This window comes from Heptranchias perlo, chromosome 38, assembly GCF_035084215.1.
Source record: "Heptranchias perlo isolate sHepPer1 chromosome 38, sHepPer1.hap1, whole genome shotgun sequence".
Classification (NCBI taxonomy): Eukaryota; Metazoa; Chordata; class Chondrichthyes; order Hexanchiformes; family Hexanchidae; genus Heptranchias; species Heptranchias perlo.
The window spans coordinates 12,744,424-12,770,997 of NC_090362.1; the positions used below are offsets into that span (position 1 = coordinate 12,744,424).

A 26,574-nucleotide genomic window follows, 5' to 3' on the forward strand; every position below is an offset into this window, starting at 1 on the left:
CAAGTTCCTCTCGTGTTTCATAGAGGAACTGGATTCTAAGCTCTCACTGATGCATGGAATAATCAAGTGATGCCATCCATTTGTTCAAGATCACTTTCTCGCAATTCAAGTGATCACTAACTTTCAACAAAGTGGATAAAAGTGGGGCAGGCTGTGCACAGCTGGAAAATATGCCAAGAGAGTAGATGATATCAGTATCAGTTATGGACACCAATTGCCTAAAAGGATGTACAGCAAGAAACTCAAGACTTCAAATTAGGCACTGGCATTAACTAGGGAAAGGTTCAATCAGAGTGAAAAGATAACAACCAAAGAACTATAACACAAAAAATAAAACACTGCAAAAACAAGTAACAGTACAATGAGTAACCAGAACAAAATTTCACAAAAAACTTGGAAACGTATAGCAAGTTCTATACATAGAATTGCATAGAATCTACAGCACAGAAACAGGCCATTCAGTGTGCCTGTGTTTATGCTCCACACGAGACTCCTCCTACCCTAACATATCCTTCCATTCCTTTCTCTCTCATGTACTTATCTAGATTCCCCTTAAATGCATCTATGTTATTCGCCTCAACTACTCCATGTAGCGAGTTCCACATTCTCACCACTCTCTAAGTAAAGAAGTTTCTCCTGAATTCCTTATTGGATTTATTAGTGACTATCTTATATTTATGACCTCTAGTTTTGGACTCCCCCACAAGTGGAAACATCTACTCTACATCTACCCTACCGAATCCCTTCATAAATTTAAAAACCTCTATCAGGTCACCTCTCAGGCTCCTCTTTTCTAGAGAAAAGATCCCCAGCCTGTTCAGTCTTTCCTGATAGTTGTACCCTCTTAGTCCTAGTAAATCCTTTTTGCACTTTCTCCAGTGCTTCTCTATCCTTATTAACATTAATGGCTCTTGATGAAACCAGAATGGGTAGAAAAGAAAAACTTTTTCCTGGATTAAAGTAACAGAATTGCTGCTGACAAGACGAAAAGAACTCAGGTGTGCATACAAACAATATATTTGGAAATAACATCCATCTTCCACTATTAAAATACAAAACTATTAACTATCTAGTGATAAGATAACCATCTATTTAAACAGAATCTGACAGTAACAGCATCAGTCTTCTAAACTTTTTGTGAACACAACATATAATATTGTCACCAGGCTTATTTATTGTATTGGAACCAATACACTACAGGAAAAATCATACTTAAGCCAAAATATTTATGATGTGCCAATATGCATCCTGTTTGCTGCTTCTAATCCATCACCTCAAATTGCTCCTACTACCACTGAATCTTATAACCACCAACACTTCATTCCAGTGTTAGAGATCAAAATTCTCTCTCCAAGTACAACCCACATTTGGAGACACAGAATCTACAAGTGTACTGCTGGGTGCTTTTCCAGGGATGCCAAAATTGGGAGCTAATTGGCAAAAAATCCAAGGGGAAATGATTTGTTGTGATCTGGAATGCATTACCTGAAAAGGTGATGGAAGCAGATTCAATGGTAACTATCGAAAGGGAACTGGATATATACTTGAAAAGGAGAAATCTGCAGGGCTATGGGGAAAGAGCAGTGGAGTGGGACTAATTGGATAGCTCTTTCAAACAGCCAACACAGGCACAATGGGCCAAATCTGTGCTGTATGGCACACTGTGAAAATTTTACACGTCCAGCATTACAACAAATTGAAATCTTAGTGATTAACATTGCTTAATGCAACCAAAGCAAAATCTACCAGTTACAAGCATTGGATGGCTTCACCTTTCACCTTCTAACAACTCTATGGATGGTTCATATCGAGTAGCAATACCCGAGAGCATGAATGGAGTACTGGGACATAATATGAAAATTTCACACATTATGCTTTACTGAAACCTTAATTACTGTATTCCAATGTTGTCACTAAGTACATACACCTTGACCAAATATGGTATATACTGACTGCAGTCAACTCCCCAGTCTGAATACAGTAATACCCACCTCCCAAAGGGCTAAGGATTACAACATCCATATCATACAGACTGAATAGTTTATACTGTAACAGCAATATAGAAACAACACTCAACCAGGTTCAACACTATTAAGTTCTCGCAACTATCTCTCACACAATATATACAGTACTATCCATTTCTAATGTAAATAGAGTGTACAATGCAACATCCATCTCTGGCACTCTGAACAGAGCAATACCAGCAGCCAAATCCAATAGTCTGAGCAGAGCAACACCCATCTCTCAGACTGTGAAGTATGTACCCAGTCTCCAAATAAAGCATATGAATTAATAGTATCCTTGTCTCTGAATAAAGCATATGTGGTACCAGCATCCCAATCTCTGAATCAAGCCCATATAGTACCACCAACCCAGACTCTGAATAAACAATATGCTGTATCAGCAATCCCAGTATATGAATGAAGCTACAATATACAGTACCAGGTGTCTGGATAGCACATACAGTAACAGCAGCCATTTCAGAATGCTCATGTATCTGAAGAGTGCATTCAGCAATAATGGTCATCCTCCAGAGTTTAAATGCAACACACACAACTCTGTGTGTGTGTGTGAGAGAGAGAGAGAGACTGGACTAGTAATCCAGAAGTTAAATTCATTTAATTAAATATCTGGAAAAAAAAACTAGTATCAGTAACGGTGGTCATAAAACTACCGGATTGTCATAAAAACCCATCTTGTTCACTAATGTTCTTTAGGGAAGGAAACCTGCTGTCCTTACCTGGTCTGGCCTACACATGACTCCAGACCCACAGCAATGTGATTGATTCTTAATCACCCTCTGAGATGGCCTAGCAAGCTACTCAGTTGTTCAAGAAGGCGGCTCACCACCACCTTCTCAAGGGCAATTAGGGATGGGCAATAAATGCTGGCCTTGCCAGTGACGCCCACATCCCATGAACGAATAAAAAAAACCATACACACTTCACTCCACTTTCTGCACACAGTAACATCCATCTCCCAATCAGCCTTCCTGTCACCCCTCCAACAGGTCCCACAATCACCAACTGGTAAATTAAAATGGGGAGAGCTACAATCGAGGGAGGGAAAGAGATACCGGTCCTCACTTGAACACACCTCAAATCATAGAAAGGTTACAGCACGGAAGACGGCCATTCGACCCATCGAGTCCACGCCGGCTCTATGCAAGAGCAATACAGCTAGTCCCGCTCCCCCGCCCTAACCCCGTAGCCCTGCAAACGTTTTCCTTTCAAGTACTTATCCAGTTCCCTTTTGAAGGCCATGAATAAATCTGCCCCCACCACCCCCTCGGGCAGTGCATTCCAGATTCTAACCACTCGCTGCGTAAAAAAGATTTTCCTCATGTCACCTTTGGTTCTTTTGCCAATCACCTTAAATCTATGTCCTCTGGCTCTTGACCCTTCCGCCAATGGGAACAGTTTCTCTCTATCTACTCGGTCTAGACCCTTCATGATTTTGAACACCTCTATCAAATCTCCTCGCAACCGTCTCTGTTCCAAGGTGAACAACCCCAGCTTCTCCAGTCTATCCACGTAACTAAAGTCCCTCATCCCTGGAATCATTCAAATAAATCTCTTCTGCACCCTCTCTAAGGCATTCACATCTTTCCTAAAGTGCAGTGCCCAGAACTGCGCACAATGCTCCAGTTGTGGCCGAACCAGTGTTTTATAAAGGTTCATCATGACTTCCATACCTCTCCAAGGATCCCCTAACATCAATGTAAAAGCACCCATCAAGTTGAGGTAAATCACACAGTAGCGATTTTAAAGATATAAAACTTTAAAATCTTACCGTATTTACATCATATGACAAGAAGGGACAGTGATATAGAAAAAGCTCCTGCCAAGATACTGTGAACAACAGCTACTCACATGCACATTCTGCACAGCAATACAATACAATACCCAGCACTGGTACACAGTTGTTCTGATAAGCACCTCAATCTCAAGGAAAGTAGTTTAATTTGTACAAGGTTACAGACCTGCAACGTTCAACAATTTCTGTTTTAGACAACTTTGAATCATAGAATATTACAGCACAGGAGCAACCCACCCAGCCCATCAAAACTGCTACTGTGTTTATCACCACATTTGCCATCTAATCTAATCCCTCTCGCCTGCTTGCTTCCATACACTTTACTATTCCACTTTTTGCACTTAATTCCCATTTAATAAAATTTATGAAACTTAGATTCTCTGCCACAAATGGTTGAAGCCATCACATTACCATAACCTTTCATATTCTTGAAGACCTCCATCAAGTCACCCCTTCACCTTCCCAACTCATATGAGAAAAGCCTGAATTTCTCAAGTCTCTCTTCAAAGCTGTAGCCGCCCCCCTCCATCCTTAGTGCTTTCATTCAGCTAATATAGAAAAATCACAAACCAACATGCTTTAGCGTTGTATAATACTTACGTAATGTTAATTCAACTCAAATCATTCTCACCATCAATACCTCAGTCTCAGTATAACTCAAAATGCTCTCTCCAGACAAAACCCATGTTCAGAAGGGCAGAATCTGGAATCTACTGCTGGGTGTTTTTCATTGTTCAAGATGACAACATATGACAGTTTCACACTACAATTTACCGAAACCCGGTGACAGCAGAGAGATCCTTAGCCTTTTTAACATTGGGGCTACATTTTCTAAACTGATTTTTAAAAAAATCTTAAACTACATTCTAAGATACTGCTGGGTGACGGCCTTAGTATCCTTCTTACAAATTACATCGCCTTTCAAACTTCAAAAAAAATTTCTTAGTACACATAAACCAAAGTTCAAAGTAGATGTTTGAAAGACAACATCCTGCAACAGAAGTCCATTCTGAAATTGTAGAACAGCCTAAACAATAAGAAATTTCAATGCACCTTTGTAAAGATTATTTTAAATGAACATAAATGTAAAGCCAACAACATTGCCACCTGCTATACGGGCTGTGGTGCATTTGTATTTATTCCAAGCCCATTCCATCCCCCTCACGCAAGGTGACAGCCCCCCTCCCTTCCACCTCCTACTTCATTGGACCAAGCCTTGTAACTCAAAGTTAATAAAACATTTATTGCATTTCAATTATTTTTACAGCAACAGTAATTCCCTCAAGTGATAATTTCCTTGAGAAACAGCACTCAGCTGTAATTTAAGGTGAGATCAGATTATTTTAAATCAGAATGAGTGCTAATTAATATGAAGTAACAGTTACTTTGCAAAGCTGTTTGTACAGTTTACTTTTGCAGCATGAGAGTCACACCAAGTTGTACTATCACAGACTGTAGTTGGCATGGATACTCTGGACACTTGGCACAAGCACACTGGTATTGTATGGTGCTGATTTGCACTGAAGTGTTGGAGTTGGCACAGGTACTCCAGTTGCAGTGTGCAGATTTGCAGGAGTACTCCAACTACGAGGTGCAGATTTACATGGCTGGTATTACAACAGCTTACAGGAAATATGAGGATAGGTGACTAAAAGCTTGGTACAGGCACTGGTTGCAGTGCACAGATTTGGCCTGTTAGCAGCTACTCTGGTTACTGGGTGCAGATTTGTACTACTAACACAGGTTGAGATGGGCATAGGCATTCCCAGTGCCGATATGCACCATTGGCACCAGGCTATCCCGGGTGCAGATGTGCTCCATTGTCACGGGTTGACCCGGGTGCAGATGTGCCTCACTGGCACGGGCTGTCCCGGGCGCAGATTCTGCATCACTGGTACCGGCTGCCCCGGGTGCAGATTCGGCATCACTGGCACCGGCTGTCCCGGGCGCAGATTCTGCATCACTGGCACCTGCTGTCCCGGGCGCAGATTCGGCATCACTGGCACGGGCTGCCCTGGGCGAAGATACGGCATCACTGGCACGGGCTGCCCCGGGCGAAGATACGGCATCACTGGCACGGGCTGCCCCGGGCGCAGATTCTGCATCACTGGCACGGGCTGCCCCGGGCGCAGATTCTGCATCACTGGCACGGGCTGCCCCGGGCGCAGATTCTGCATCACTGGCACGGGCTGCCCCGGGCGCAGATTCTGCATCACTGGCACGGGCTGCCCCGGGCGCAGATTCTGCATCACTGGCACCGGCTGTCCCGGGCGCAGATTCTGCATCACTGGCACCGGCTGTCCCGGGCGCAGATTCTGCATCATTGCCACGGGCTCTCCCGGGCGCAGATTCTGCATCATTGCCACGGGCTCCACCGGGTGCAGACGTGTCCCGTTGGCACGGGCTCCCCCGGGCGCAGACGTGTCCCGTTGGCACGGGCTCCCCCGGGCGCAGACGTGTCCCGTTGGCATGGGCTCCCCCGGGCGCAGACGTGTCCCGTTGGCACGGGCTCTCCCGGGCGCAGACGTGTCCCGTTGGCACGGGCTCTCCCGGGCGCAGACGTGTCCCGTTGGCACGGGCTCTCCCGGGCGCAGACGTGTCCCGTTGGCACGGGCTCTCCCGGGCGCAGACGTGTCCCGTTGGCACGGGCTCTCCCGGGCGCAGACGTGCCCCTGTTGGCACGGGCTGTCCAGGGCGCAGACGTGCCCCTGTTGGCACGGGCTGTCCAGGGCGCAGACGTGCCCCTGTTGGCACGGGCTGTCCAGGGCGCAGACGCGCCCCTGTTGGCACGGGCTGTCCAGGGCGCAGACGCGCCCCTGTTGGCACGGGCTGTCCCGGGCGCAGACGCGCCCCTGTTGGCACGGGCTGTCCCGGGCGCAGACGTGCCCCTGTTGGCACGGGCTGTCCCGGGCGCAGACGTGCCCCTGTTGGCACGGGCTGTCCCGGGCGCAGACGTGCCCCTGTTGGCACGGGCTGTCCCGGGTGCAGAAGTGCCCCCGTTGGCACGGGCTGTCCCGGGTGCAGATGTGCCCCTGTTGGCACGGGCTGTCCCGGGTGCAGAAGTGCCCCTGTTGGCACGGGCTGTCCCGGGTGCAGATGTGCCCCTGTTGGCACGGGCTGTCACGGGGCTCGAGAGTGCGGCTCGCGCTCTGTATGTGGGGGCTCGCGCTCTGGCCGCGGGCGGGCAGGCTGGCGCGAGCAGGGTACGTTAGCAGCAGGGATTGCGGGGGTCCGAGGCTGCCCGTATCGGAGGTTAAGGAGGCAACCGGTCCCGGTCCCTGACTGACTGACTGACGGACGGACGGACGACGACGCTCTCACCTCATCAGAGTCCCTCTGAGTACCGGGCGCGCTTCCGCCGCCGCTCCTGATGTCGGGGCCGCGCTTCCACTCCCCCCTCATCCAGCACCGACTCTCTTTCTCTCGGTTGTATCCGCCCCCCCCACACACCACCACCACCACCACCACCACCACCGAGGCCAGTACAGTCCGGACCCGCGGATCAGTGCCAGCCCCGCCGCTCCGTCATCGCCACAGCTCCCTCTCGATGAGAATTCGCTGCTCCCTCGGCTCTTCCGTTCGGCACGAGCCAGCGTCGCGCGCATGCGCCGAGGCAGCGGATTGCAATCAAGAAAAGAGGTGGGCGGGGCGAGCGCGCGCCGGCCGGCGCATGCGCCCGCCCCGCACCGCGGCGCCGCGAGCCGGAGCCGCACCGCCACCTGCCGGCGTTTTGCCGGGCGAGGACCCGCGGTCGTGAAGATGCCGCCGCTCCGCTTTACGGCAGCCGTTGCGCGCAGCGTTTGTTGTGCGCGGCAATATGAAGCTGCGATCTCCGTTGTAGCGGAGCCTGTGGCCGGGCCGGGCCAGGCCAGGGTTGGGTTGGGCCGGGCCTCGGCGGTTTTCAGCAGTCAGGTAATAGCGAATGCGGGAGTTAGTTGCCTGACTTTATTTATTCTTCATCTGGGCAATAATGTGACTGATTCTTCGATGGGGAACTCGTGCCGCTGGAGCCGCTTCAGCAGTCGGATGATGTTCCAGACATCAATCGTACCGCTGGAGGCGGGGCTGTTCTTGACACAACTGTCAATCATATTGCGAGAGGCGGGGCTGTACTCTTGTCGCTGAACTGTCAATCATACTGCGAGAGGCGGGGCTGTGTTGTCGCTGAACTGTCAATCATACTGCGAGAGGCGGGGCTGTGTTCTTGTCGCTGAACTGTCAATCATACTGCGAGAGGCGGGGCTGTACTCGTGTCACTGAACTGTCAATCATACAGCGAGAGGCGGGGCTGTGCTCGTCACTGAACTGTCAATCATACAGCGAGAGGCGGGGCTGTGCTCGTCACTGAACTGTCAATCATACTGCGAGAGGCGGGGCTGTGATCGTACCGGGGACGAGCCATGCTCATTTTGAGCTGTCAGTCACATCCTCGGGGGTGGGACATATGCTAATTAGCTGTCAATCATGCCGCAATGATAGGTCAGTTTTCGGGAAGCTGGGGTTGTTCTTTTTAGAGCAGAGAAGGATAAGGGGAGATTTAAACGAGGTCTTCAAAATAATGAAGAGTATTGGTAGAGTATATAAGGAGAAACTGTTTCCATTGGCAAAGGACACAGATTTCAGATAATTTGGCAAAAGGACCAGAGGCGAGATGAGAATTATTTTTGCACAATGAGTTGTTATGATCTGGAATGCACTGCCTCAAAGGGCAGTGGAAACAGATTTAATGGTAACTTTCAAAAAATGAATTGGAAATATACTTGAAAAGGAAAAATTTACAGGGCTATGGGGAAAGAGCAAGGGGAGTGGGACTAATTGGACAGCTCTTTCAAAGAGCCAGCACAGGCATGATGGGCCGAATGGTCTCCTATGCTGTATGATTCGATAATGTTGAAATATATGGAAAGAAGACTTGCATTTATATAGCACCTTTCATGACCTCAGGACATCCCAAATCACTTTAAAGCCAATTAAGTACTTTTGAAGTGTGGCCACTGTTATAATGTAGAAAATGCAGCAAACAGAAAGTAATATGCTTGAGTACCTTGAGTGCTGTGTCCATTTCTGACACCCAGACGTAAGGGAGACATTCAAGCATTGGAGGCTGTGCATAGAGAAACCGTAGAATCATAGAAATTTGTGGCACAGAAGGAGGCCATTCGGCCCATCGAGTCTGTGCCTGCCGAAAAAGAGCTGTCCAGCCTAATCCCACTTTCCAGCTCTTGGTCCGTAGCCTTGTAGGTTACAGCACTTCAAGTGCACATCCAAGTACCCTTTAAATGTGATGAGGGTTTCTGCCTCTACCACCCTCCCAGGCAGTGAGTTCCAGACCCCTACCACCCTCTGGCTGAAAAAAAATTTCTTCAGCTCCCCTCTAATCCTTCTACCAGTTACTTTAAATCTGTGCCCCCTGGTTATTGACCCCTCTGCTAAGGGAACTAGGTCCTTCCTATCCACTCTGTCTAGGCCCCTCATAATTTTATGCACCTCAATTAAATCTCCCCTCAGCCTCCTCTGTTCCAAAGAAAACAACCTCAGCCTATCCAATCTTTCCTCATAGCTAAAATTCTTCAGTCCTGACAACATCCTCGTAAATCTCCTCTGCACCCTCTCTAGTGCAATCACATCCTTCCTGTAATGTGGTGACCAGAACTGTACACAGTACTCAAGCTGTAGCATAACTAGTGCTTTATACAGTTCTAGCATAACCTCCCTGCACTTATATTCTATGCCTCGGCTAAGAAAGGAAAGTATCCCATATGACATCTTAACCACTTTATCTACCTGTCCTGATTCTTCAGGAATCTGTGCACATGCACTCCAAGGTCCTTCTGTTCCTCTATAGTTCTCAGTATCCTCCCATTTATTGTGTATTCCCTTGCCTTTTTCCCCAAATGCATTACCTCACACTTCTCCGGATTGAATTCCATTTGCCACTTTTCTGCCCACCTGTCAAGTCCATTGACATCTTCCTGCAGACTACAGCTTTCCTCCTCGTTATCAACCACACGGCCAATTTTTGTATCATCTGCAAACTTCTTAATCATGCCCCCTACATTTAAGTCTTAATCATTTACTTATACCACAAAAAGCAAGGGACCGAGTACTGAGCCCTGCGGAACTCCACTGGAAACAGCCTTCCAGTCACAAAAAAACTCGTCAACCATCTCCCTTTGCTTCCTGCCACTGAACCAATTTTGGATCCAACTTGCCACTTTCCCTTGGATCCCATGGCCTTTTACTTTTCTGACCAGTCTGCCATGTGGGACCTTGTCAAAAGCCTTGCTAAAATCCATGTAGCCTACATCAAACGCATTACCCTCATCGACCCCCCCCCACCTTGTTACCTCCTCAAAAAATTCAATCAAGTTAGTCAGACACGACCTTCCCTTAACAAATCCCTGCTGATTGACCTTGATTAACCCATGCCTTTCTAAATGACTATTTATGCTGTCCCTCAGAATTTTTTTCAATAATTTGCCCACCACCGAGGTTAGGCTGACTGGCCTGTAATTACTTGGTCTATCCCTTTCTCCCTTCTTAAACAACGGTACAAGGTTAGCAGTCCTCCCGTCCTCCGGCACCGCGCATGTAGCCAGAGAAGCTTGGAAAATGATGGTCAGAATCTCCGCTATTTCCTTCCATGCTTCTCTTAACAGCCTGGGATACATTTCATCCGGGCCTGGCAATTCCAAAGATGCTAAACCCCTTAAATACTTCCTCTCTCATGTTGTTTATCCCATCCAATATTTCATACTCCTCCTCCTCCTTAACTACAATATCTGCACTATCTCCCTCTTTCGTGAAGACAGACGCAAAGTATTCATTAAGAACCATACCCACGTCTTCTGCCTCCACACGCAGGTTACCTTTTTGGTCTCTAATAGGCCCTATTCTTTTCTCAGTTATCCTCTTGCTCTTTATGTATTTATAAAACACCTTTGGGTTTTCCTTGATTTTACTTGCCAGTATTTTTTCACGCCCCCTCTTTGCTTTCCTAATTTCATTTTTAATTTCACCCCTGCACTTACTATACTCCTCTAGGCTTTCTGCAGTATTGAGCTCTCACTATCTGACATAAGATTCCCTTTTTTTGCCTTATCCTACCCTGTATGCTCCTTGCCATGAGGCTGATCACTTCTGTCAGAGGTCTGAGAAAGTTTGAAGCAATTTGGGCTTTTCAACCTTGAAAGGAGACATCTCAGAGATGATCTGAAAGAAACATGTAAGAGAGTTGATGGGATGACAAAGTAAATTTGGAAAATGACATTCAAAGTAAATTGCACGAGTAGGATAAAGGCACAGGTTCAAACTAACAAAAGGCAAATTTAGACCCTAACAGCAGGAAGTTCTTACACAATGAGTGATCAAACATGGAATGGACTTCCAGTTAAAGTAGTGGAGGTGAAAACCCTGGATTCATTTTAGAACCAATTGGATGCTGCAATGGGGGAACTTTAGAGTCTTTCTGGATGGATGAACAAAGATGGGCTGAATGGCCTTCCTCATCTGTAATGATCTTGTGTAATTTGCCAAGCATCTTAGGCCTGACATTACGTATATAGGCTGTGGTTAAATATGGTGAAGTATCTAAAATACCTTCTTTGTTTGCAGGAACAGCATGGACCCAGTGTTACTGAGCTACCATGACAGTCTAATACGCCGTTCTGACCTCTCACTCCTCAACCCACCCAACTGGCTCAATGACAATATCATAGGGTTTGCCTTTGAGTACTTTGCCACTGAGCAGTACAAGGAGCTGTCGGACGAAGCCTGTTTCATCAGCCCCGAAGTTACTCAATTTATTAAGTGCACGGCCAGCCAGGAGGAGCTGGCCATCTTCCTGGAACCACTAGCACTGGCCCAGAAGAACTTGGTCTTCCTGGCAGTCAATGACAATTCGGTGCAGGCGGCCGGAGGATCTCATTGGAGCCTGCTGTTCTACAGCAGAGACAAGAACTGCTTCAGTCACTACGATTCCTGCAGCAATATGAATGCAAGCCATGCTCGGCAGATAACCGCAAAGCTCCAACGTTTCCTGGGAACCAAATCCGAAGTGCCTTTCGTCGAGGAGTCAGCGCCAGTCCAGAAGAACAGCTACGATTGCGGGATGTACGTGATGTGCAACACAGAGGCTTTATGCGAGCAGTACCTCAGGGGGGACCAGAGGCCGCTGCTGCTGGTCGTCACCCCAGCCTACATCACCCAGAAGAGAGCCAGCTGGAAAAAACTGATCGAACAGTTGTCGAAGAAATGATTCGTTCTGCGTGACTGTCTTTAGTAAATCAGCACCTTAGTTGCTGATGAGTTAGCTGGCTGTGTTGAGATTGGCCTTATTTTTGTTGAAGAAGAAATCACCGTTGCAGGGTTCGGATACTTTTCCAGCCAGGAGTATAACGGATGGATGGGCTTTGCATGTTGTAAGACATGATGCTTGTAAGGATGCTAGGGAATCTCTTTCCCCCTCCCCTCCCCCACTCCCCAGGGCTTTTTGTTGATGCAGCTTGGAGATGTGGTCACTGTAGTTCTTGTTACAATCCATTATGACCTTCTGGAACATGCCCGAAGCATAACGTCTTACACAAAACCATTTGGTCACTGTCTTCTTTGCTGTTTGGTGCATGGGGGAGGGGGGAAATTGATGGCATCATATTCATTAAAGTGCATTTTAAATGAGTATCCCGTTATTTGACAGCATGTTATGGTGCTGTGCATCCCTTACGTTCACCTGTCACTGAATTACACTCTTAAGTGGAATTAATCTGACTTGGTGTTCCATTTTGTTTGTTTTTCTTGTTTGTTTTTCTTGAATCTGAAAACTTTGTATGACTTAATACAACAATAGAAACTGAGTTAACAAAAGATCTGTATTGCATTAATCTTTTTGTTCTTGAACTATGTACCCTCACTGAATTAAGACACACTGCATCACCTCCTGCTTTAACTCATTCTTTCCCAGGTCCTAAAACCGATGGAACTCTTCATCTCCCTTGGTCGTCCCGATCTCCTACAATCCACATGCCTTTAAAACCCCAAAATTGGTGTCATCTGATAGTTTCCTGATTTATCTTGTCTTCTCTCTATTTTTCTCCGTGTTGGTGGTATCCTGCACTACGGGCCATGGCCCTTCGCCCCCTGAGTTTCTCAGTAAAACAAATTGTTTCCATTTTTCGGTTATGGTGAGATTGGGACCAACATTGTGATTGATTGAGTAGCCGTTATAACGCTCCGATGGACTCTTGGATTGGCTTGGTTCCATCTCGGAATCTCTAAACTGCATTGACCACGTGATTTTCCTTGTCCAGTTTTCTTCCCCCTCTTCTGAAGCTGTGACTCTTGTTGGCTGTAATTCCATAGGGACCAGCAGCCATTCGATATCTTGCTGGAGTGGCCAATCTTGTGTGAGGTTTGACCTTGGAAGGCATCGTAGCTGAGCCCGATCCTGCTCTTACCCACTTTCCAGCAGGGTTCACTGCCTGCTCCGCCATTCAATAAAATCATGGCTGATCTTCAACTTCAACTCCACTTTCCCGCCTGATCCCCATGTCCCTTGATTCCCCTAGAGTCCAAAAATCTATATCTCGGCCTTGAATATACTCAACGATTGAGCATCCACAGCCCTCTGGGGTAGAGAATTCCAAATAATCACGTCTGAGGGAGTGCTGCACTGTCGGAGGTGCCGTCTTTCGGCTGAGACGTTAATCTGAGGCCCAGTCTGCCCTCAGCTGGATGTAAAGGATTCCACGGCACTATTTGAAGAAGACTATGCCCTGGCCAACATTCCTCCCTCAACCAACATCAAAAATCAGATTAACTGGCCATTCATCTAATTTGCTGTTTCTGGGACTTTGCTGTTTATCCACAAAACATCAGTTTCATTAATTGCATCCTGTATCTCCACTGCTCAGTCTATTTTAATGTTGATGACAAATTTTATACAATTTCATTCAACATCCGGATCATTGATGTAGATTAGAAAAGCAAGGGTCCGTACACCACACCCTCTGGAACCCTACCCAGTACCTCCCAGATTCATAATACCCCCTGTCTCATATTTATTAATCAACTTCTTATCCAGTCACATATTCTACCCTTGGATTTCCATGGGTACAGTTTAATTAGGAACTTTCATGTGGAACTTTTTCAAAAGCTTTCTGAAAGTTAAAATAAATTATGTCAGTGGGAGTCGCATTGTCTTTTTGTAACATGCTCTTGTGTGTATACACAAAATACTGCTTTGTGCGGGTGATTTCAAGACGTGCTTTTGTTCTTTTTCAATTTCTTGTTCCGATTTTCACCCCTCCTCCCCCCCTGAAGGTATATGAGTTCCGCAGACACCAGCCACCCTCAGTTACCTCAGGCAGGTGACCATTCTTCATGGTGCATTGTTCATTAGAACAACGCAGATTACAGGGCAATATTCTGGAAGTGTTTAATATTATGAAAGGACGAGACAGGGTAGATAGAAGCAGACTGTTTCCAGTAGTTGAGGGGTCTAGACCGAGGGGCCATTGATACAAGATTAAATGTAAGAGATTTGGAACAGAGAGCAGGAGAAACTTCTTCACACAGAGAGTTGTGAGGCTGTGGAATTCACTTCCAGGATTAGTGGTTGAGGCAGAAACATTCAAGATTAGATTGCTTAGGTGGATGAAGGAATATGGGAACTGGGCGGGTAAATGTATTAAGGATTATTTGCCCATGTGGAGGATAAACGCTGACAAGGACTGGTCAGGCCGAAAAGCCTGTTTCCATGATGTAGCTTCTATGTATGTGAGCCTAGACAATGAGAGGGCATTGAAGTCAAAGGAGAGGAATGTTGGGCGGGGTGCAATACCACCTGATCCCGTGGGTTTCCCGTCCTGCGAGTTAGGTTAAAATTACCCCCTTGAGTGTCAGCAGCCTTATTGTTTGCAGAGGCCTCACTGATATCCAGTCAAGTGCACTTTCCAGCAGGGGCCATTGGATGGCGACCAAGAGCAGAAACTCTGGCTGATTTCCCCTTCCCTCACTGAGTTGTGCTGTGCCCAATTGCGAGATGCATTGACTCACAGATCCAACAAGAGGAGCTGTTCTCTATATAATCACTGCTGTTCAGTTTCAGTCATTTTAAATCTGAACGCTCTCAGTGGGGCCTTGAGCTTAATGCAGTTGTAAAACTAATCTATTGATTGCCGATTAAACCAAGTTTTAAAGATTTTTTTTTTCTGTCTTGAGAAAATGTTCCCAATTAATGTGACCTTTTAATAATGAAGATCTCGTTCCTCCCAAGCTCTAAATACTGTACACTGCCCAGTGCATCCTCACTGTATTAAACTCACGACGCATCACATCATCTCCTGCTCTAACTGAATCTTTCCCAAGACCTGGAAAGTGTACCTCCCTCAGTCTGCCCTGCCTCCTGCAATTTACAGCATTTAAATTACAAGCTTGATGTCAGCTAATCATTACTTCTTGATTTACCCTCATCTTCGCTCCTACTTTTTCCAACCTTAGCGGTGTTCTTGGCGGTTCGCCTACGTCTCTCAATTTTTTAAAAATCCGAATGAAAACAGCAGGAGGTCTCATCATCAAAGATAATGTTCAACCAAACTTGTACTATACAAATGACCCAGTAAAGTTATCCAATTTGTTGCTGAGTCTTACAGAACAAGAAGATGCCAGATTCAGTCTCCGGTCCGTGCTGAATTAAGTGATCACAGCAGGGGGTTTACACCTTTGTCATGGGAAGAGGAATTTCATACCAATATGATAACAAGTTCATTCCCAATATGCACAATGCAATTTTAATCCAGCAACCTGCAGATCTTGCTGTCAAACTGATTTGTCAAGTGTGCAGTTCTGAGTACCTCGCAGGAAAGAGTGGAGAAGCAGCACTGTGGATGGGAGAAACCCTCCCAAAATGTTTTTGATGCGTTTAACTTGCATTGTGGCAGCCCCGACATTAGCAGCAAGGGCTGTATCCGAACCACACTCGGCCCATGAGCCCTGGCAGTCCGACCCAAGAACGGGAGAGGTTTAAGGAGGGAATTCCAGAGCTGAAGGCACTGCCGCCAATGGTGGAGCGAAGGAAATCAGGAATGGGCAAGAGGTCAGAATTGGAGGAGTGCAGAAATCTTGGAGGGTTGTAAGGGGTTACAGAGATAGGGAGGGGTGAGGCCATGGAGGGACTTGAAAGCAAGGATAAGAATTTTTAAAATTGAGGCACTGCCAGACCAGGAGCCAATGTAGGTCAGCGAGCACAGGGGTGATGGGTGAACGGGACTTGGTGCGAGTTAGCATAAGGGCAGCAGAGTTTTGGATGAGCTCAAGTTTACGGAGGGTGCAAGGTGGGAGGGCCGGCTAGGAGAGCATTGGAATAGTCAAGTCTAGAGGTAACAAAGGCATGGATGAGGGTTTCAGCACCAGAAAATGTATGCCCCTCTTTCCCCCTCCTCACCCCCACAGCTATTTGTACCTGTGACCCAGGTATCAGCTGCTGCATGGCCAGTGCCCAAGGGAGAGCAGTGAGCAGGCCAACCAGGCAGCATCATGAATTATATTGTCAACGTCAATTCCCCTTCGCACCTACAAATTCATCTCGTAGAGTCTTTCCCGGTCGGCATAAACACTCTCCTTCAATGAAATAAAGTCCCCCTGAAAAATATTCACACTGACCCTAAGCCCAATATTAACCCTCTGCCCAACCCCAAGGGGAAGACAGAGAGCCCCTCTGAAACTGACTCTGAGCGCATCCATCATTCTCCTCAAGGTAACTCCCTTTAAAAAATAGTTCACCTAAACAAAAGGAGGCAAGTTTCGACAGAGGAAGGAGTGGCAATCTGGCCAAGGAGCAGTGCCAAAATGGGGAGGAAAGGTAAGCTTTTGGCTTTCCCTCTCTATCTCTCCCTCTGTCTCTCTGGAAAAAAGACAGTCCGCAGGAGGTTTTGGGACTGGACCAGTAAGAGAGGCGGGGGTCTCGCTTTCTAAGTGAATACCAATCAGCAACAACGATTTTTAATGTCAGGTAAGACAATTTAATGCATAAATTTTGTGTAATTCATTATTTTTTACAAGATGAGGAGTGAAAGGAAATGGATAAAACTTGCTCTGAAAACAATATCCTGTTCATTTGTGCATTTCATATAAAATAATCCAAATAAAACAATTTTTTGGTTTATAATTGGACTTGTCCTCTCTGTCAGATCACAGTACATAGAACCCAAAACAACGGGTCCACTGATACAATCCCCAGACATCCTATTGTTTTAACTAAATATTGGACAGTAAAAGTATACTCCTGATCATAAGGGATAAAGAAAAGAAAGAACTTGCATTTATGTAGCACTTTCACGACCTTAGGACATTCCAAAGCGCTTTACAGCTAATTAAATTTTTTTTTTGAAGTGTAGTCACTGCTGTAATGTAGGAAACGTGGCAGCCAATTTGCTCACAGCAAAGTCTCACAAACAGCAATGAGACAAATGACCAGATAATCTGTTTTTTAGTGATGTCGGTTGAGGGATAAATATTGGCCAGGACACCAGGGAGAACTCCCCTGTTCTTCTTTGAATAGTGCCATGGGATCTTTTATGACCACCTGAGAGGGCAGACAGGGCCTCGGTTTAACATCTCATCCGAAAGATACCACCTCCAACGGTGCAGCACTCCCTCAGTACTTCACTGGGAGTGTCGCCCAGATTACGTACTCAGGTCTCTGGAGTGGGGCTTGAATCTGTAACCTTCTGACTCAGAGGTGAGAGTGCTACCAACTGAGCCACAGCGATCTGGAGAAAATAATATATAAAATAGGTCTGAAGAACTACAAAGAACATAAGATATTTATAACCACTACTCCCATTTTTTCAGGTAGCAGGTGCTGGTTCTGATGTTGCCATTTACAGCTCCTCTAGACCCATCTTTTGTTTCGTTACTTGTCCCATTACTACCCTCCTTGCCTTGCACCATCATCCCTTTTGTCATTTAATCACTCCTGCCCTCCACCCTATCACAGACCTTCCCTGGCTCTTTACTTGCTTAAAAACTGTTAAATCTTTCACCTTTTCCAGCTCTGCGGAAGGGTCATCGACCTGAAACGTTAACTCTGTTTCTTTCTCCACAGATGCTGCCTCCCTTGCTGAGTATTTCCAGCATTTTTTTAAAAAAAAATTATTCCAGATTTCCAGCAGCCGCAGTATTTTGCTTTTGATAAGATATTAATTTGTATTGAATCACTGAGGAAAGTGAGAGTGTCCAGTAGGGGGTGCCCGAAGATGGGAAATCAGACTGAAGCTACACCCAGAACTGAGGGCGTGAGTGAGAGAGTGAGGAGAGGAAGGAAACGCTGAAGTACACGTACAGAAATCCACCGCCTGCCCTGTTTCAAAGCGGGCACCCTCTGTGTCCTTTTGCGAGGGTTTGAAGAGCAGTTTGAACTCAGGATGTCCACATCAGACGAGGCGGATGGACTGGGAGCAATCAGACCCCACTATGGCTGTAAGTAACCAGTGAAAGACCCCATAAAACTACAGCAACTACACCTGGGGGAGGGGACTGAGAAACAACGCTCAGTAATTACAGTTAGTTTGTGGGGTGGGTGGGGGAAACAGGCGAGTTTAAAAAAATATTTACCGAGTTTTAAATCGATATTTAGAAGTGAGAGAGAGTTCACAGCCTGCCTGCCGAGTCAGGGCTGGTTTTTGGGGAGGGTTAAATCCGATGGGAGTGGGAGCGATAAACCGATGGATTGACCCCTCCCCGAGCTCCAGGTTTATTTTTGGGTTATATTTCCTGCTCAGTCTCCGACTCTCGGTCCCCAGCTCCGTGGAAAGTTAACGAGTCTGTGGCCAAAGTTGCGGACATTGGTTAGGAAGGGTTAACTTTTTTGTTTTTTAAAATTTCCTTTAAGGAATTAGAAGTTGACAGCGAGTCTCACATTTGTCCTCGTTTCCAGCCCCACAGGCTGGGATCCTGCGCTGCATTTCTTAAAAATACACGAAAGGGCGTCGGTTTTCTGGATGGGTGAACTGTTTACTGTTTTAGTTATTTTAATGTGATGTGAAACTGTTTAACCGGTGGGTTCAGGTTATTGCAGGAATTAAACTGTGAGCTGATAATGGTTCCTGCAGACAGTTAGTCTACAACCTGACTGGAGTGCAGACAGTCCCAGTCTGACCCGATTGCATCAGTCCCAGTGTCAGACCCACTGTCTAAATCTGTCTGGGTTTAAACTCATCGTCTTCCCCACCCCTGGGCCGAGCTCTCTCTTTATTAAATGTATCTCTTTTTGAGTTTGTAACTTTGCCAAGTATCGTTCAGGGAAGTGTATCCAACCAGCGGGGGTACCCGGGGCCGGCTGTCAATCCCAGTCCCAGCAGACCCCCACAGAGGCTGCTGGAGCGAAAATGTCTTCGAATCGGAGTTAAAATCCCCGGGGACTGGGAGCCGTCCGGGTGAGGCTGCCTGATGGCGGGAAACCAGCTTCCGTTTCACAACTGGTTCAAACCCCAGAGAGAGAGACCCCGGAATTAACTCCTTCTGACCCGAGAGAGAGCCTCAGGATTAACTCCTTGTGACCTGAGAGATGGAGACCCCAGGATTAATTCCCTCTGACCAGAGGAAGAGACTATAGGATTAACTATTTGTGACGAGAGAAAGGTAGAATCTCCCAGGATTAACTCTTTGCGACCAGAGGGCGACTCTCCCCAGGGTTAATTCCAGACGACCAAAGAGAGGCCCTCTCCTCCCCAGGATTGATAACAGCCATAACTTGTATTTATGTAGTATCTTTAACATAAGTGACTTTTAAAGGTTGGGAGTGAAGAGGCGAAGTGCTGTCTTTAAGGCAGTGGTGGGAGATGCACAAAAATGCAGAGTTGGAGAATGGAAGGGTGCGGGATTTGCTGTATGTCTGGAGGAGGTTCTGGGGATAGGTGTGGGGCGAGGCTGTGGAGGGATTTGACAATGAGTTTGAGGATTTTAAATTCAATGTATTGGGAGCCCCTATAGGTCAGTGAGGGCCAGGATAATTAGCAAGCAGGACAACACATGGGCGGCTGGGTCCAGAACAGGTTGCAAAGCAATAAAAGGAGAGGGGGCAGCACTGAATCCATGCTTAGTCACGATCCTACAGCCAGGCAGGCTACAAATGGAGTAGCAGGTCTGCCAAGGGCCTCAGGCAAAGGCGAGGCTGAGGGCTACACGTTGTTCCCAGGCTGTGTTTTGACTGTCGCTGTCTTCTCAGATGAACCATACATAGAATTTACAGCACAGAGACAGGCCATAGATACAGAGTAAATCTCCCTCGACACTGTCCCATCAAACACTCCCAGGGCAGGTACAGCACGGGTTAGATACAGAGTAAAGCTCCCTCTACACTGTCCCATTAAACACTCCCAGGGCAGGTACAGCACGGGTTAGATACAGAGTAAAGCTCCCTCTACACTGCCTCATTAAACACTCCCTGGGCAAGTACAGCACTGGTTAGATACAGAGTAAAGCTCCCTCTACACTGTCCCATTAAACACTCCCAGGGCAGGTACAGCACGGGTTAGATACAGAGTAAAGCTCCCTCTACACTGCCTCATTAAACACTCCCTGGGCAAGTACAGCACGGGTTAGATACAGAGTAAAGCTCCCTCTACACTGTCCCATTAAACACTCCCAGGGCAGGTACAGCACGGGTTAGATACAGAGTAAGGCTCCCTCTACACTGTCCCATTAAACACTCCCAGGGCAGGTACAGCACGGGTTAGATACAGAGTAAAGCTCCCTCTACACTGCCTCATTAAACACTCCCTGGGCAAGTACAGCACGGGTTAGATACAGAGTAAAGCTCCCTCTACACTGTCCCATTAAACACTCCCTGGGCAAGTACAGCACGGGTTAGATACAGAGTAAAGCTCCCTCTACACTGTCCCATTAAACACTCCCTGGGCAGGTACAGCACGGGTTAGATACAGAGTAAAGCTCCCTCTACACTGTCCCATTAAACACTCCCTGGGCAAGTACAGCACGGGTTAGATACAGAGTAAAGCTCCCTCTACACTGTCCCATTAAACACTCCCTGGGCAAGTACAGCACGGGTTAGATACAGAGTAAAGCTCCCTCTACACTGTCCCATTAAACACTCCCTGGGCAAGTACAGCACGGGTTAGATACAGAGTAAAGCTCCCTCCACACCTACATCCAATAAAGTTCCTCAACTCCGGAAGAGCTCCTGAGTGACCTTTTTTCCATTTCCCACGTTACCTCTCCTAGTGGTTCATGTCCTTTAGGAACTGGGCTCAGATTGCTCAAACTCATTTCACATTGGACGATCACAGCCAGCAGACTGGACTGGATTTCAGTGCCTGCCAGCAGGGGAGAAGGCCGATTCCTGCTACACTTGAAGATAAAATACCTGCATTTCTCTGCTCTGCTGATCACCTGCAGTGGAGAGAGTTTGTGAGGAGAGGGGAGATCCTCTCCGAGTGTAGCTATTGAGTTCCCTCAGGGTGATCCCTGTACGGACAGATTGGCAGATCTCTGTTCTCGGGGATGTAGCCCACTGCTGTTTTAACGGTGAACATAGTGTAAATGTGTAAGAAATCTGGAAATGGTTGCCATGGCAAAGTTGAGTGAGGATTTCCTTGTGGTCAGAGGTGGACAGAGTTTGGAAGCCTCTTCGTTTCTACCAGTTCCCCCCGCCCCTGTGAAGATGCTGACTCCGACAGGGGGTGGTTCCACAGGCACCAGTCACCCCCTCTGCACCTCACCCAAGTAGCTGTTCTTCATGAGTGTCTGTAGGCTATTCGACCGTGGGGCTATTCAATCCTGTCCGAACATGCACACTTCCAGCAGTTCACTGGATAGCACACGGGCAGGAAGCCTGACCGATTTTCCCTAAGCAGGGTGCATTGCCCCATCGCCACCCAGGCTGAAATCAGCCGACTGAGTAAAGACCAGGAATGGGAGCCCCTTCAAACATTTGAATAAATTGGATTAAAAATGTGCTGTGCTGCGTGCCGTACTGTTAATGGACAGTGACCCAGGAACGTGGCAGAAGAAAGGCAGGTAGACCCCATGGCTGGGCATCACCAACAATAAAGAACATGTTTATAATTTCACTATAAGCAGCAAAAAGACAAAATCCTACTCCAATAATTTCTGTGCTCTACTTCCTCCCGTAGTCACCCCTCTTGGGTGTGAAATGGTTAATTTTGTAAGTGTGCCTTCCACTTTGAGTGGAGGCTACAGATGAGATTCCTGTAACATTCCAATCTATTTGTACAACTAATGTGGTGTAGCGTCTATAAACATCGACAGTCAATACAAGATAGGATTTTACACCCACATCTCCAGAATGAATTGAAAAGAAATCCTGGCAACCAGTAGCAGGAGCCCTGAACAATTTTCCCTCCTTTGCCTGGGGCACGGAGGCTGATTGCAGTTCTTCTACTGCCCTGGCTGAGATCAGCTTCCTCAGCACAGACCAGATTGAACCTTGCACCTTCCTGTATGGGTCAGCAGCATGTTAGGTAGTCTATTGCCCACTGGGCCATTGAGGGGAGGGTATTATGTCGGCAATGGGTTCATGAGTTGGACCAGCACTGGGGAGTAGGCTTGCCTGTGTGAGATAGCTGTCATTTTTTTCTCTTGCATATAATTGCACGGGCGGCCTGAGTGCTGAAACCTATCCACAAGGGTCACACTGACTGATTTGGGTTTTCATTTTATTTCGCCCTTCAGCCCTCTTTGTAGAGTTAATATGACTCGTGCCAGCACTTGGTCATTACAAGCTGTCGCAAAACAGTTCTAGTTGGGAATGGGATTGGAGGTTATAGGGCTAGGTAGAAGTAGGACTGAGATGATCAACAAGTCCATGAGTCACAATGGTTCCTGTGCTGCTGGGGAGCGGGGGGGGAAGGAAGAGAGGGGTACAACAGGCCAGAGTTGAGTAGCAGAGATGTGGAGATTAATGAATATTCTCGAGTTTTGTTTGATATAGAAGAATAAGTTGCATTTATACAGCATGTCCCAAAGTCCACTTACAGGGAGTTACTTTTTGAAGTGCAGCGACTGTTTTGTGGAGGCAAACATGGCAGCCATCATGTGCACAGCAAGATCCCACAAACAGCAGTAAGATAAATGACCAGTTAACCTGTTGTTTGGGTTAGTGTTGGTTGAGGAAGGAATGTTGGTCGAGGTACTGGGAGAACTCCCTGCTCTTCTAATAGTGTCATGGGATCGTCAACATCCACCTGAACAGGCAAATATGTTCAATATCTCAAAAGGAAGGCCCTCTCACATATTTGCGTGTTATCAGCAGGTGTGGATCACTGGTTTTTGCACTTCCTGAATAGTCAGAGCTCTTCTTGCAACAATAATAATCTTGCAAGCAAAAAAGTAATGCAGGGCTAAACTGGGGTTATCCAACATGGCAGCAACAGTGCACTGTCCTTGTGATCTTCTCGTTCCCTTGTCTGATTACTCAACCTGCGACAACACGAGGAGCTGAAATCAATCTATAAATAGAAATCGGAAGATGCGTGTTATGCCCTCAGCCCCACAGAGACTGAGTTCAGCTTGGCTCAGGATGAGCTCCGTTCAGTCAGGTTCTCATGAGGACTGATGCTGAGGATCACAGGTAACTGGGGAGGTGGGATACTAGTTTCCTCCTGAGTCATCTAGTGAAGTCCCATTGATACCTACATCGTAGAGTGTAAAATAGTAATGAAGAAAGGGTACTTGCCACATTGACCCCTCCCCTCCCACCTCCTGACCGTCAAGATGGAGTGCCATATCCCTGGACAAAGCCTAAAAATTTCTGCACTTAGCCTGTGTAGCACGACTTGCCTTCTGAATACTGTAATTTTGAGGAGTAAGTCCCAGGGGTGACAGAGATGCCAGTTTGAGTGACAAAAAGTCACCGACCTTGGCCTCAGGCTCTCCCCAATCTAGCCCTTTATAACAACAGTTAGAAAGAAGGATTTGCATTTATATAGCGCCTTTCTCGTCCACAGGACGTCCCAAAGCACTTTACAACCAATGAAGTACTTTTTGAAGTGTAATCTATTAATGTAGGGAAATGGGGCAGTCAATTTGCGCACAGCAAGATCCCGCGGCTGGCAGGTACTGCATTACAGAGTAATTCATTGCATGAAAAACCCTTTTGAGATATACCTGAATAATTCCTGAAGTGCTTGGCCTGGGGGAAATCTTTCTGAGATTCTCACTGATTCCCAATGGTAATTGAGGAACGACTCCAGAACATTGATCTAATGTTGCAAGCTGCTCCCAACCCCTACTGGTGGTACCACACAGATGAGACTGATCCTGACACAAGTTTTCCCCCCTCCCCATTTATAGACACCCCGAGTGGTAGTGGCGTATTCATCCCTTCACCCGCTCTCCATACCGCCCCACCCCGTCAAAAAAAAAATCCAGTTCCAGATAAGTTTACAATTTGATTAAAACCAGAAAATGTTGAAAACTTGGATTTATATAGCGCCTTACACGACCTCAGGACATCCCAAAGCGCTTTACAGCCGATGAAGTACTTTTTGAAGTGTAGTCACTGTTGTAATGTAGGAAACACGGCAGCCAATTTGCGCACAGCAAGATCCCACAAACAGCAATGAGATAATGGCCAGATAACCTGTTTTTAGTGGTTGAGGGATAAATATTGATCAGGATACCGGGCAGAACTCCCGTGCTCTTCTTTGGAAAAAGTGCCATGGGATCAACAAGAGAAAAGACATTAACCTTTCTGAAGAATGCTTTCCTCTGGTCAGAGGATGGCAAGTCTGCTGTGTATTTCCAGCACCTTCTGGGACTGATTTCAGATTTCCAAGTTTTGTGTCTCGATGATGTCAGTGTTTACTGGTGACTTGCAGTGATGGTGAGCGTTTGACCAGCCAAGCTATGACCTCACCTTCACTACATCTGGTCCAGGTGGGAATTAGAACAAACGGTCAGCATTCCTGTACCCGTGCCAGGGATCAGAGCTTTGTAAATCAGAGCTGCATCTTCCGTGATGCTGCTCCCTGGGTGTAGCAGGGAGGGATGTGCAGATTTTCTGTTTCCTCCTTGATTTGGTTTAATATCCAGCTCCTCAGTTTGCTAAGAATTTCAGATTTGCTAAAGTCTGATTAATTTTTTTTAGGTGCAGAATGAATTCTTTCAGCAGCAGAGCTCTGCCTGATCCATTTAGTTACAGTCCCCACCACTTACACCGTCCCTGCTTACCACAGGCAGCCGCCTATATCAGGTTAAATGGCGTTAACCATTTGCCATCACCATAGCGTCAGCTACAAAGGTGCCGCTTATAACGTATTAAGTGTGCCAGCTATCTTGGGCAGTTCAATAAGTACTTAAAATAAAAACAGAAAATGCTGGAAAACACTCAGCAGGTCAGGCAGAGAAACACAGTGTTTCTGTTTCCACAGACGCGGCCTGACCTGCTGAGTGTTTCCAGCATTTTCATTTCAGATTTCCAGTACCTGCAATTGAGGATGTATTTTGCTTTTGTTTTAGTCAATAAGTACTTACCGTGTACGTAGCCATTTGAAACTGTTCAAAGACTCGACTTTTAAATCAACTGTTTGCACCTGGTCAAAGTACGATCAACTTAGTGAGGAGATTCTAGATGCAACTGCTAACAATTAGTTGCTAAGTGAGATTTCCTGTTTTCTTTTAAATACGTCGGTTACTTCGCTTTTTGGGTTTACCGCGTATAGCGGGCAAATCGCGTTCGCACCAACGTGCCAGCTATCTGCGGTGAGCGAATGTATTTGTTTCCTGAAAGAACTAAATCGGCAAGGTTTACGTTCCCTCGACTTGCTCCCTTCATTGCCTGAAGGTGCTGACTTACACTGAGGTATAGTTTAACGGGCACCAGGAGCTCTCAAGTACTTCGCTCATGGGCCAGCAAGTCAGAGTCTTCAAGACAAGAGTGGTGGAGGGGCGACCCACACAAACAAACTATTTTGCCAGAAGATTGTCCCTGACATTGTCCACAGTCAATTGAGGAAGTGTTTTTTTAAATATACAAGATAGCAACAGAGTTGGGAGACTTCAGAACCTCACCATCTAGTGCCCAGAGCCTGCAACTACATCGTGACTTTTGGCATAACAAAATTGAATGGGAAATGTTTACGTAGCAATTTACAATGGGAAAAGTTGACAAAGGCGGACTAGAAATCGTGACAACAGAAAGTAAGGATTGCAAAGAGGCCACGCATGCCTTACATGAGATTTTTAATATTTTTTTCATTGTTTTATAGCTGTTTTGGATAATGAGCGTCTTACGGCCGAGGAGATGGATGAACGGAGACGGCAAAACATTGCCTACGAATATCTCTGTCACCTGGAGGAAGCCAAGCGGTGAGTCCCTTTTACATTGCTCTCTTTGAGGCCTTCCTGTTGTCACTGTGTCTGCCAGCAAGAGAGGAGCAGTGTTGTTGGGCTGTGGATTCTCTGTATGTGCCATTGCTGCTGCTCTACATTGTCCTGTAGGAGAGATCCTTTTCAGGATGGGATTGGCAGTGAGTCAATGTATAAAACCTAAGACCTATTAGGAACAGTTAAAAACCATTAGGACCAATAAGCCTATGATTCATCTCAACCCCACCTTTTCACCAAATTCCTCAATCCCTTCTCTCTGCAGAAACACACTGTGAACCCATTTACACTGTCGGAGAGCGCAAGCTAACAATTAGCAGTCAAGAGAATTTGACTGAAACCTTTTCATTCATTTCTAGAAAAGAGAAGACTGAGGGGTGGCCTAATAGAGGTCTA

General features: G+C 46.6%; 3 protein-coding genes across 7 annotated transcripts in view; 2 read left to right on the plus strand and 1 right to left on the minus strand.

Annotated features, from left to right (window-relative positions):
- myo9aa (myosin IXAa) overlaps positions 1–7,229 on the minus strand; it is a 268,372-nt gene extending 261,143 nt beyond the window's left edge. For all 4 annotated transcript variants that reach the window (XM_067973451.1, XM_067973452.1, XM_067973453.1 and 1 more), the window contains exon 1: positions 7,138–7,229. The gene's annotated coding sequence lies outside the window, so the exon portion shown is untranslated. The remainder of the gene's footprint in view (positions 1–7,137) is intronic.
- A 366-nt stretch (positions 7,230–7,595) lies between these two features.
- Positions 7,596–12,680, plus strand: senp8 (SUMO peptidase family member, NEDD8 specific). 2 transcript variants are annotated; one of them, XM_067973448.1, is made up of 2 exons: positions 7,596–7,728; positions 11,431–12,680. In XM_067973448.1, exon 2 carries the CDS (start codon positions 11,438–11,440, stop codon positions 12,071–12,073), a length of 636 nt encoding a protein of 211 aa, XP_067829549.1. In that variant the 5' UTR covers positions 7,596–7,728; positions 11,431–11,437; the 3' UTR covers positions 12,074–12,680. The 2 variants fall into 2 exon arrangements, with proteins under 2 accessions (XP_067829549.1, XP_067829548.1); XM_067973447.1 differs by lacking the exon at positions 7,596–7,728 and adding an exon at positions 8,167–8,295.
- Positions 12,681–18,111: 5,431 nt separating this feature from the next.
- Positions 18,112–26,574, plus strand: part of iqgap1 (IQ motif containing GTPase activating protein 1) — a 113,062-nt gene continuing 104,599 nt past the window's right edge. Inside the window, exons 1-2 of the mRNA XM_067973449.1 lie at positions 18,112–18,291; positions 26,061–26,160. Coding sequence (XP_067829550.1) covers positions 18,237–18,291; positions 26,061–26,160 — 155 coding nt within the window. The 5' untranslated portion in view covers positions 18,112–18,236. The remainder of the gene's footprint in view (positions 18,292–26,060; positions 26,161–26,574) is intronic.